The 12682-nt window shown below is 42.2% G+C and overlaps 1 protein-coding gene across 1 annotated transcript in view; it reads left to right on the top strand.

Moving 5' to 3' along the window:
* Positions 1 to 12337, top strand: part of LOC123759683 (uncharacterized) — a 65114-nt gene extending 52777 nt beyond the window's left edge. The window contains exons 3-6 of the mRNA XM_069318300.1: positions 4411 to 4587; positions 6110 to 6233; positions 6740 to 6954; positions 8978 to 12337. Of these exons, the coding sequence (XP_069174401.1) occupies positions 4475 to 4587; positions 6110 to 6233; positions 6740 to 6954; positions 8978 to 9677 (1152 nt within the window). The 5' untranslated portion in view covers positions 4411 to 4474 and the 3' untranslated portion in view covers positions 9678 to 12337. The remainder of the gene's footprint in view (positions 1 to 4410; positions 4588 to 6109; positions 6234 to 6739; positions 6955 to 8977) is intronic.
* The last annotated feature ends 345 nt before the right edge of the window (positions 12338 to 12682 follow it).

The following is a 12682-nucleotide window of genomic DNA, read 5'->3' on the forward strand; positions in this document are numbered from 1 at the left end:
AAGCAACTATTTAAGCTATCATGCCAGCGGCCCCACAGGAACGAGAGGTAATGGCGAACCAGCAAGACTTGCCCGAAATGCTGTGCCTATTAGTGGCTCTAGGCATTGTATGTACTAGCTTTTTCTAGAAATCCACCATTATGTTTGTAACTTGTATGTATGTACTTTTAAACTTTTACCTGAATAAACCTTTGATTTGACTTGATGAAATAACCAAATGATGGAATATTCAAGCGTACCTTCGATTTCAAAGAAAATAAGGAAAATTTATACAATATTTTCTTTTAAAATATTGTATAAATCTCTGGTGCGCCCCCATTTGGGTTACTGTATCCAAGCATGGGAGACCTCATCTTCAAAAGGATATTGCTTCTCTGGAGAAAGTGCAACACCGGACAACAAAAATCATTCCAGAGCTAAGTCAACTCACGTATCAGGAACAGTTGAGGGCCACAGGGCTAACAACACGACAAAGCAGGCATGACAGGGTGGATCTCATTGAAACGTTTATAATACTGAACAAATTGAAGAATGTTGGTCCGGAAAATGTCTTCAAATGGTCAGGTGTAACACAAACAAGGAGCAACGCTTTCTAGCTCAACAAGCCACAATTTAGAAATGAGAACAGGAGATGCTTTTTCACCCACAGGGTTATTAACCCATGGAACCGCCTACCCACCGAAGTCGTTAATGCCAAAACTGTTGGGTTTTAAAGTACAGGTGGAAAAAATCATAAAGGCAAATGTTTGGGGGGACCTTCGACAAGCCGCTGGCTTCTTGTCCTCGTCGAGACAACTAGTGTTGGTGGCTCTCGAGTAAACTCGGGTAAAATATTCACTCTGAACGAACCAGACAAAAAGGAAATAGATTTGTATGCCTCCATCAGAATGAATCGTTTTAAGTACTACATCATAGCAAACAATTGTTTGTATGGTGGAAGTCTTTTACCAAATCAAATGTGTCTGTTTGGAACCACAAACACTTGTTTCACTTGTTTAAGACTTGTTGCTACCAGGAACAAGCAGAATAAGAACAGTTCTGACCGGAAAAACGGCGTAAAACTGAGAAACGGAAGTATTTCTTGACACAGTGACAGGTGGTGGGAACACTCGCTCCCAGAGAAGGTAATGTACGCTAAAACCTCCCAAAGTTTTGCAGTTACTTATGGTAAACTATACAACGTGATGGACGCCACGAGCATCGTTTTAAATTAAAAGTTTTAAATTTTGCCCCGAGGGGTAAGTTTATTGGGCATCCTGGGAGTGGACACACCGCCATAGCAGAATGTTCAACACTCCCCAGTAGGAAGAAAACCCCCTGGATTGTTCATCCTGTCACTTGTACCCAGACACAGCTGGGACTTGCTTAACTGTCGCAAGTGAACATCGTTCTGTTCCTGAAATGTGATCACGCAAGCGAGTAACACGCAAACTGACAGTTTCTCTCCTCGTTGGGACGTTAACGACCAGTCTAATTAAAGCCTCGCCATTTTTCTCACCACTATCTCCAGGGTGGTCACTCGGCCCCTCAAGCACCACTTTCCAACTTTCCTTCACAGCTCACTTCCTCGAGGTTCCTCCTGGGTGTTACCGTGACGTGATGAGAGGGTCTTGTGCACCGCCCTCCGGCGTCTGAGCCAAGGTGGCGTCTGCTTCCCTCTCCTGCCTGTTGTCGCAGAGCAGAAGCGAAATGCACCATTATGGCTAAGCTGCCTCAACGTTTGTTGGATATGGCGACCCATATATTCTCCATTTCTTTAGTGAAGGGGGTAAGGGTAAAATGAAAGGTTCAGCGAGAGGCCTGGTCGAGGACCGAGACGTGGGGACGCTAAGCCCCGAAACCACCTCAAGGTAACCTCAAGGTAAGGTACCGATTGCATCAATCGATCAATCTGGCTAGCAAGCCTAATCGAATTTGGGTCACATGGGCATTGGTATACCTATTGGTCCATGGGATGCTATTATTCACTAGCTGCCTGCTTATACTCTCCTTGTTACACCTGGGATCGCCCGAGAGATTATACCGGCCCTTGTTGGGCTCCGTGGTGGGTCAACCCGTTCTCGCACTTTCTTACAGTCAATATTGACTTAATAAATACGTGCATATGTGACATACTAATTTATTGTGAATATTTTAGTTTACCTTGAAAAGCTTCATAGAAAACACCGACCTTACCTAACCTTCTTAGTATGTTAAGATAAGCATCTTATTGCTTCGTAATTACAATTATTACTTAACCTATACCTAAAATAGGTTCACCTAGATCACCCCCGTCACCCCCATGAGTCCCTCCTGCGGTGGTGGCTACAGCAACACCATCGACCCTCTTCCAAGAATTTCACCGCCCCAGCCTCCTTCCTCCCTCATCCTCTCCAAGCTCTTTGGACATCAAGGCAAAGTGACCAACTCTCCGTTGCTTACTAATATCTGGGTGGTGGTCACGAGGAGCCGTATACCGCTTCATTACTGGGGGGAACTTATTGCTTCTGCAATATTGAATTATTGCTTCCTTGGTTCTGCTCACCTTCTGGCTCGCTCTTGTGCTTTGTACACTCCCACGTTCCATGACACTCCCATGATATTTTTCCAACCCGTTCTCGCAAATTCGTAAAGTCAATATTGACTTATTAACTACGTGCATAGGTGATATACTAAACATAATAGATACCCTTAAAAAGATTCATAGAAAACACCGACCTTACCTAACCTTGTTAGTATCTTAAGATAAGCATATGGACCAAATATTTTGATCTTATACTGACGAGCAGACACTAGGCTGTTGAGCAGCAGCAACAGGCTCGATCTCGACCTGCTCCAGTCTGCTGCATCCAGTGTTCCCTGGAGGCTGCCTGCCCGCCCGCCTGCCTGCCTGCCTGCCCGCCTGCCTGCCTGCCTGCCTGCCTGCCTGCCTGCCTGCCTGCCTGCCTGCCTGCCTGCCTGCCTGCCTGCCTGCCTGCCTGCCTGCCTGCCTGCCTGCCCGCCTGCCCGCCCGCTGGCCACGTTCCAGTTACTCGCCAAAAATGTCCCTCGCTCTCTTCTAATCTTCCAGCTTCACCCAACGTTATGCTGCCCCTCGCTGCATCCCGCACTATGCTTCCGCACCATCAGAAACTCAAACTTTTGGATAATATTTCTTTTCACCTGATGCTTCTGTTCACCTAGTATTTCAAAGGTACCTGAGGGGTTAGGCGACTATTGTGGGTTGCAGTCTGGGGAAGGTCAATAGTGACCTCAGTGGACCTGGATAAGCTTGGTGTTCCCCACGATGGGAACCACATACTGATCTCTGAGGTTAACACAGTTCTCACAACATTACTGAGGTTCACACACTCCTCTTCAGCCAGATAACCCTCCCCCCCCCCCACTACACACGCACACGCAGTTTCTTTCACCCTGGTGTCCCTGTTCACCTATCAGTAAATAGGTGCTTGGGAGTTACAGCTGCTACGGGCTGCTTCGTGTGTGTGTGTGTGTGTGTGTGTGTGTGTGTGTGTGTGTGTGTGTGTGTGTATGTATGTATGTATGTATGTATGTATGTATGTGTATGTGTGTGTGTGTCCGCGTGCGTGTGTGAGAGAACTATATGTAGTAGACATAATAGAGGAAAAATAAACTGCAGATACAAATAGTAAATACAGACACACCCTCCCTCCCTCCAGTGTGACCTGGTCGCCAGTACACACCTGTGTATCACATAGTAAAGATACTCACTGCTGATTCCAGGATATTTGCTCGACGTACCCACAGTTTGGACGGCTGGTACACAGTTACGACACACACACACACACACACACACACACACACACACACACACACACACACACACACACACACACCTGCCCAGGTCCAAATCTGACGCGTCATCTGGATATTGGAGTTTGACAGTATTTATAGAGATTCCCGTGTGGAACAAAATTGGTTGGGCACGCTGCCTTTCACCTACAGCCTCAGTTAATCTAGCAGGAAATGGGTACCTTTCTTGTCTCCAACAAAATTAATTAATGCTGACAAATCTGTCCTCGCCGAGTAGTTCCCGCCAGGGCCTTGATGACTGTTGACAAGGATTTGGCCTCCAACCTCAGACAGGCAGGCAAACATCCCCCCTTCCTTCTCCTTCTCTCTCCTCCTCTCTCTGAGAGGAGGAGAGAGTTGACCAGACCACACACTAGAAGGTGAAGGGACGACCACGTTTCGGTCCGTCCTGGATCATTCTAAAGTCGATTGTGACTTGATTGTCTCAAGTCACAATCGACTTGAGAATGGTCCAGGACGGACCGAAACGTGGTCGTCCCTTCACCTTCTAGTGTGTGGTCTGGTCAACATACTTTAGCCACGTTATTGTGACTCATCGCCTGCATATATATATTATATATAATATTGAATTCAAGGAAGTATTTTTTTTTTTTGCAGGTTGACCGCTGGTGTCTGAGTGTGATAGTCTGTCCCTGAAGCAGTGGGCGGGGTGTGGCAGAGGATGGGCGGCGTGTGGACGGGCGTGACGCTGCTGGGGGTGCTGGCGTGGGCGGGTGTGGGCGTCACAGGTCATGGCAGACTCATCGATCCACCTGGCAGGTCAACAGCCTGGAGGTGAGTTAATGTGGAGGTGCAACACGAGGATGATGGCCAGGTGTGTGTGGTGGTGGTAGCCTCATGTTATGGTTGTAAGAGGATAGGAAAGGTGGGTTGCTTGGGTTTGTACTTTGGTTATGCTTAAAGATTGGATTATTAGTGATAAATCATGAGAACGGGCTAGAGCATTAGGTGTACCCACCTAATTGTGCTTGCGGGGGTTGAGCTCTGGCTCTTTGGTCCCGCCTCTCAACTGTCAATCAACTGGTGTACAGATTCCTGAGCCTACTGGGCTCTATCATATCTACATTTAAAACTGTGTGTGTTTCGTCCTTTGTGCTCTAGGCATCAACACATGTACACTAGACTGATGTTGACCAGACCACACACCAGAAGGTGAAGGGACGACGACGTTTCGGTCCGTCCTGGACCATTCTCAAGTCGATTGTATGATTACAATAGGCTCATTTTTTTGCCACAGGCTTGCTCATATAGGAAACCTTGATTTGGTATGAGGTGCCTCAAGACACTAGTGAATTCAGTTGAATCCCGGGTTTCATTCCTTGTAGCATATCGTGGTAAAGTGGTTTAAGATATGTGTTTGGTCGTGCCCGTGGTGCAGGTTCGAATACTCCGTATGGCTCAAATTGATTTTTTTGTGCATTATGTGCAATATTAATCCAGCATAAAGCTCAACTTGTACAACCATCATCTGTTTCACAGATTCAGAACACGTTTGTGACATGTATCACTGCCTATCAGCATGGCAGCCATGCTTGTCCCTAACCGGAAGTGAGGGTGACGTCACAGCTCTCACTCGTGTTACTGTTAACTTCAGATTTAAATATTTTGATTGTACACTATATTGATGTTTTATGGGTGTAATGGTTGGTGCTCTACCCTGACACTCACCAGCCTGGTACTTCCTCTGGCCTCTCAGTCACCCAGCCTGCTATCAGCAACTGGCATACTGTATATAATTATGAAAGTGTTAGCCTTATAGAATTATATTGTTTGAATCTTACTTGAATCATAATGCCCTAATAACGCATACACTGACCAGCTTCAACATATTATAACTATATTCTTCCAGAATTACGCGTCGCCACCTTCGACCAGATTCACGAAAGTACTTACGCATGCACTTACGAACCTGTACATCTTTTCTCAATCTTTGGCGGCTTTGTTTACAATTATTAAACAGTTAATGAGCTCCGAAGCACCAGGAGGCTGTTTATAACAATAACAACAGTTGATTGGCAAGTTTTCATGCTTGTAAACTGTTTAATAAATGTAACCAAAGCCGTCAAAGATTGAGGAAAGATATACACGTTCGTAAGTGCTTGCGTAAATGCTTTCGTGAATCTGGCCCCTTGCTGGCAGATCTTCCACTAGGCCCCCCCCCCCCCACACACACACTTGTGTGAAGGGTGGAAATAATATAGAAAATAATAAGGCCTAATTCTGTAAGGATCTGTAAACAAAATTTAAGATTTGATTAATATTTTCACATTAAGTGTACAATGCATTCGTGTTGCAGGTATGGTTTCAATACACCTCAAAACTACAACGACCATGAAATATATTGTGGTGGGTACGCTACCCAGTGGCAGCGCAATGGTGGCAAGTGTGGTCCCTGCGGCGACCCGTGGCATCTGCCCCAGGTAACGCATCTGTCTTCTGAATGATTGCACTCATTATCACTCATATCTTCTTGTTTTTAGATTCAGCTACTCGGAAGCAAAAGTTTCAAGTAGCACGGGCTATGGTGAGCCCGTAGTGGACTTACAACCCCACTTGATCACTCATATAGATTGAGTGATTGATAAAGATTAAGCCACCCAAGAGGTGGCACGGGCATGAATAGCCCGTAATCGGTATCTCATATATATATATATATATATATATATATATATATATATATATATATATATATATATATATATTTATATATATATATATATATATATATATATATATATATATATATATAATCTACAACCAGAAATGTTACTGCTCAGGAACATATTTATAAATTTAAACAAATATGCCCCATAATCGTTATTGACATCTGTATGTAATTAAATATAATAACAAATTATGCCCTTACATATTTTTCATAATTCACATTAAATATTTTAAATAATTGGTGACCGTGTGACGAGGACAGCCCCGGGACAACGAGGGCGGAGGGAAGTACGGGCGCGGGGTGATAGTGAAGAAGTACAAGCACAGCAGTACGGTCCAGCTGGGCGTCGAGCTCACCGCTAACCACTTCGGCTTCTTCGAGTTCCATCTCTGCCCTCATAACAACCCGGCTAGACCAGCAACGGACGAGTGTCTCAACAAATATATCCTCCAGAAGTCAGATGGTACTGGACCGAGGTGAGTTCTCAGTTAAACACGTCTCCAATAATATTAGTCTTTCTCCCCCACCACCACCTTCGTCCTCCCCCACCACCACCACCACCTTCGTCCTCCCCCCAGAGGGGTTCAGAACATATATTAGGTGTTTTATGGGATTATGGCCATAGTTTAAATTACAGGAAATCTGTTAATTTTCCCGAGATCAATGAATAATAGTGTGTACTGGATCTTTATATGGAAGAAAATCCCTTCCCCCCCACCTCCGCTTCTCTCTATTAAGAGAAAGTGTCATTATATCTTTCTAGTAATATTAAATCACAGGCATCACAGATTGAGATACTGTTTACAGAAATGCATGAAATTCAGCTACTTAGGAAATCAGATCAACCAAAAGGAATTATGAAACACAACTTGCACAAAAGAAAGGTTGTTTTTTCTGCCTACTTAAAAGATGAGACTAACCTAGTTTTAATTGAAGATAAAAAGGCAGTAACAGCGAACAAATACTTTACATTTTGCTTACACTGGCGGGTAGAGGAACAGATGACTGTTAGCAGGGCGTGAGCATTTTCTTCCCCAAAGCTCACGGTAAGCCTTACCCACTAGTTTCCCTGGAAACCAGCCAATCGATAAACAACCAGGTGCCCAATCACTGCAGGGTGAGCAGAGGTGTACAATCAAGGATTGCCGCCTAGTCAATCCTCCCTGGCCACGATATAAACCTAGGCCAAATCGCTCGTGAAGCTTACGGGCTCACCATAGCCCGTGCTACATGGACACTTCGTCCTGAGTAGCTAAATCTGAAACAACAGCAGCAGCAGCTCGTGAAGCGGGCAAGTGTATTACCACTAGATAAATTGGACAATATCTCAGTACCCCCACAAATGTTTAAAACAGGGAAAGAGAATGAATTAAAGAATATCCCCACAATGTCCAAAACAATCGCGAAGGTCATTGACAAAGTTAAGGATTCAAAAGCCATAAATGTGGAGGGAATCCATTCCAAAATTACAAAAGAGCGAGCAGATGAACTGTGTGTCTCATTGAAACTGCCTACCCACTGAAGCCATAAATGCCACGACTACAGATCAAAATCCAGTTTGAAAAAATAGTCAGGAAAAATGGGGGGGGGGGAACCTTTTCAAGCTGCTGGCTTCCTGTCCCCATTGTGGCTATTATATAGATGATGGCCTTCAGGTAAATAATTCCCACCAAGAATTTTACTTCAGGCATCCCATCAAGCATAGCCATGAGGACCCTCTGTAGTCATCCAATCTTGTTGATTCCTGCTCAATGAAATGGCACAGTACATCTGTGGCACGATATAAATGGCACAGTACATCTGTGGCACGATATAAATGGCACAGTACATCTGTGGCACGATATAAATGGCACAGTACAAATACATCAGCATTTTATGATACAATACCTTAAATCTGGAAAAGGCAGCCATTCCAAATGAACCTAAACACAAACATAATCACATCAAGAATAAAGAGGTTACACATCGCAAGCACTTATCAAACACGAGATTGAGCTGGAAAAAATCACCTTCTCACATCAAGACTAATAGGCGTCTTGTTCCACACTGCAAGATGAACCATTTAGCCCATTTCATTGAATTTGTTATAACATGAATTTGCATGTAAAAATATGGAAGAATAGAGGTGGATAGTTAGGTTTCAGCTAGTATATATATTGCTTATGCTACTGGTATGGTTAGGTAATTGTAATAAAATTATGGCAGTTCAATGGGTACATAACTAGTAGCTAAAGTACTTATTGTATAATCCCTGCCCGAAACGCTGCGCGTACTAGTGGCTTTACAAGATTGTAATTACTATCCTATGTATCCTCACAATCCCAATGTACCTTCTTGTATATGTATAAATAAATAAATAAATAATGTAAAAGATATGCCAGTATCCTAAGTTTAAGATACATGGCATAAAATATATTAGATACAGTATTTATATAAATTACACCACTTGCATAAATCAGACATGTCGCAATGAAACAAATATTTCATTTTCCTCACCAGGTACTTCCCAGGACCTGGTGCCAAGAAGTTCTATGCCAAATATCGTCTTCCTCGAGGTGTAACGTGCACTCAGTGTGTACTACAATGGCGCTATGTAGCTGGCAACAACTGGGGCAAGTGTGAAAATGGAACAGGTATGGTAGGCTGCGGCCCACAGGAAGAATTCCGCTCCTGTGCTGATATTACCATCACTGAAGAGGACGGTTCCGCTGATAACACACCCAGCACTGTGCCTGACTACGATGATTACAATGAAGTAGATGTAGACACTCATCAAGAAAAGCCTACTCTAGATGCTGAAGAACATGTCAACCACGTAGGACACATCGTGGCACTTACTTTGTCCTTTTTGCTTATACTCCTCATACTTGTTGGTCTTGTTGCTTATTTCTATTGGGCACGTGATGCACTTAAAGGTTTTATGAAACAGAAAGCAGGACAGTGGTCTAAAAACGCTGCTCCAACACCACCCACAAAGCAGAGAAATTCAGTAATAACAATTTCTGGTCCAATTGGAGCACCACCTGTACCACCACGTCGTAATCGATCAACATCTGGAGGTTCTTCAGTAGAAGCTAACTCAAGAGAAATTCTGTCTATTAGCTCTCCAACCAGGGTCACTATTAATGGCATTGCAGTTAATTCTAATAATGGAGGCAACAGTGCTGCACAGGCTCGCTTGCATGTTCCAGATGATTAATAACCTTACCTTACCTATTTAATTTACCTTGACTAGTATGGTGTATTTGTGTTTATGAAACTTCTGCTTCCAGTTTGTAACATTTATAGATGTTAAGGTCCACATGAGACGACTCTGAACAGATTACAGATTTAACTTCAACAAAACATATGCAGTAGGCAAGAGTACAGAATTTGATATGCTGTGCTGACAGCTCAACTTTTGAAAGTTTCTGATGGTATTGACTGGGGAAAGTAACTTTATGGTGATTGGTTAAAAGTTACAAATGAATATCTTCTACCCCCCCGGATGCTTGGCCTGGGGCAAAGCCTGGAGCCATGCCTGGGGGGCTAGTTAACTGGCTGATACATGAATGTTGAAAACTTTAGCCTCCTGGTTATCTTGTACTGGCTGGTAGCCTCCTGGTTATCTTGTACTGGCTGGTAGCCTCCTGGCTATCTTATACTGGCTGGTAGAATCCTTATCTTATACTGGCTGGTAGAATCCTTATCTTATACTGGCTGAAACAATTGGGTGACCTAAGCTAATGAAAGGAAAGACAACCCAGAGGCTACCAAACTCGTGGAGATACAGCTGTCATCTTCGAGATTTTCAAAACTTAATGTCAGGGAATACAGTATAACAAATTTCAGTGGATACAGCATTTCTGTTTTTAAATATTTTCTGTGTTCCTCTTTCAGCATTCTTTTTAATATCTCCATACAACGTACTAAATGGGTGAAGATATTATGCAACTTTCTTGTTTATAACATTGGCAAAATGTAATAAACATGCTCCCTTTAAGCAACAGTGCTAAGAAATCATATTGTATTCCCCAAAAATATGAACGAATATGGTACTGGAACATTCAAGTGTATGTACTTGCCTAATTGTGCAGGGAGAGGGTTGAGCCTTTACCTTTACAGTCCTGCTCACTTTTACTTTCAATAAACTGGTGTACAAGTTCCTGACCATTAGACTCTTATGATACCTTGTATTTGAACTATGTATGGCATCCTCCATCACTTCACTTCTATGTGCTCTCCATTTGGTCACAAATGACACTGAAAAGCAATTTCTAGTGCATCTGTAGCTCATTTTGGTACTCTGTTTCTGGCCGTGTTTCCTTGTTCATGTACCACCCATCCCAGGATAATGTCCTTGTCTGCTCCAATTCCTATAAGAGTGGAATTGTGGTCTCTCGTGTCCTCCCTAGCTCTTGTCTTATATTAACATTAGTTTTTATTTAATTAGCCTTTCCTGAAACTTATAACTTATAGTTCTGACTAGTCTGGAGGCATACCTCTAGACTTTTTTTCCAACTTCCTTAGTGTTTTACTTAGTAAGGACTCCATGCTTATACTGCATATTTCAGGTTTAGCCCAACATATCTGGCATACAAGGTCCTCAATGATTCCTTAGACTTCTGAAGGCAGTTCCTATTGGTACACCTTGCATACCCAATTCTTGTGCCCACATCATTGCATGCCTCTGTACCTTTTATATTTTATTTATATACTACTTAATATGAGGACATATTAAGTAGTACCCTGTATATAAAGTCAGGTTCTGTGGCATCTTTTCACATGATTTGTTAGACCGAGTGTGCTTGGTCTGACTTGCCCTGCATTAAATTACATGGCATTTATCCACACAATTTAATTTGCCATGTGTTGCTGCATGTGCTCATTTTGTTTACATAATTTGAGTCATCTAGAACCCTTATTTTTCTTAGTAGCTTAACATCATCTGTAAACATGTTCATATAACTCGGTATGCCTTTAGGTAGATCATCTATACAGACTGTGATCTTCTGTATACAGTACATGTTTGGGACTGATGCTAAACTACTGGAAAGACTACAATACTTAGATGAATGACATGACCAGAGATAAAAATAAGTGCATGGAGCAAAACATACATATATACTGTACACACATGCACAATAATATATATATACCGTATCTGTTGTACCTATTAGCCAAAACTGCACTATGTCTAGAACGTTATGGGGTCCTTTTTTATCTAGCTCGTGATTTTTGTTAATGGAGACCATAAATTTCTAAATTAGGCCTAGTTTTAGCAATGTTAGACAGTGCTAGTATTGAGAAAACTTGGCATATTAAGGTTGTCAGGTTTCTAAATTATTTTTTACTTTTTTTAAACAAAATCATCATGTGTGTTCAATGAAAAACTATCATTCCATAAGTATTTTTTTTAATTTAACATTTAAAGAAAAATTGATTTCTTGGACACTGGCTATTAGGTATGACACATTTGCAAAATAGTGCCTCATATAAAACCAAAGTAAATAGAGTACTTAGCAGAATTCATTGTTTTAAACGTGATCAATGTATACATTTGGAGTACAGTATTCCACTTGCTTTAGTAACACATTGATAGAAAAACTGTCAACGGGGTCTTCGATGAACCTTCAACACTACTCACTGTTGAGGTAAAAACTGTAGTGTGTAAAGTAAATTTTTTTAATACTGCAACAAGTAAAATTAACTTTCACTACAAAATGTATTGCACGAATTGATCAACTGAAAAACTGTAATTTGTAAATGGATATAGATTGCGTGTTACAAAGGTTAGCTGTATACATATACTAATAGATAGTGCGTTATTATAATTGTGTATACAAATTTTCTGTGATTTAATACATAAATTACCCTTTACTATTTGTTTCATTACCCTAAGGTGAACATAAGGTTCACCTTCAACTGTGAAGCACATGATAGTGAGCACTATCATGGTGTTTCCCATGTGTCTGGCATGCCAGCCCCGATACAATAGGGACACTAATGTAGATAGATTTTGTTTTAATTATCAAGGGAAAGCGCCAAGCCATTGCGATTATATAGCACTTGAAAGGTGTCAAGATAAGGATTTGGGATGGGACGGTGGTAAGGAATGGTGCCCAACTACTTGAACGGTCCAGTCAAAGTGGTTGGGTACTCGTGTAGATAGTCTGCATATGTTTGCTTAGGCAAATAAATGACTGTCATTTACTGTCATCAGAG

Source organism: Procambarus clarkii, chromosome 8 (assembly GCF_040958095.1).
Source record: "Procambarus clarkii isolate CNS0578487 chromosome 8, FALCON_Pclarkii_2.0, whole genome shotgun sequence".
Lineage (NCBI taxonomy): Eukaryota > Metazoa > Arthropoda > Malacostraca > Decapoda > Cambaridae > Procambarus > Procambarus clarkii.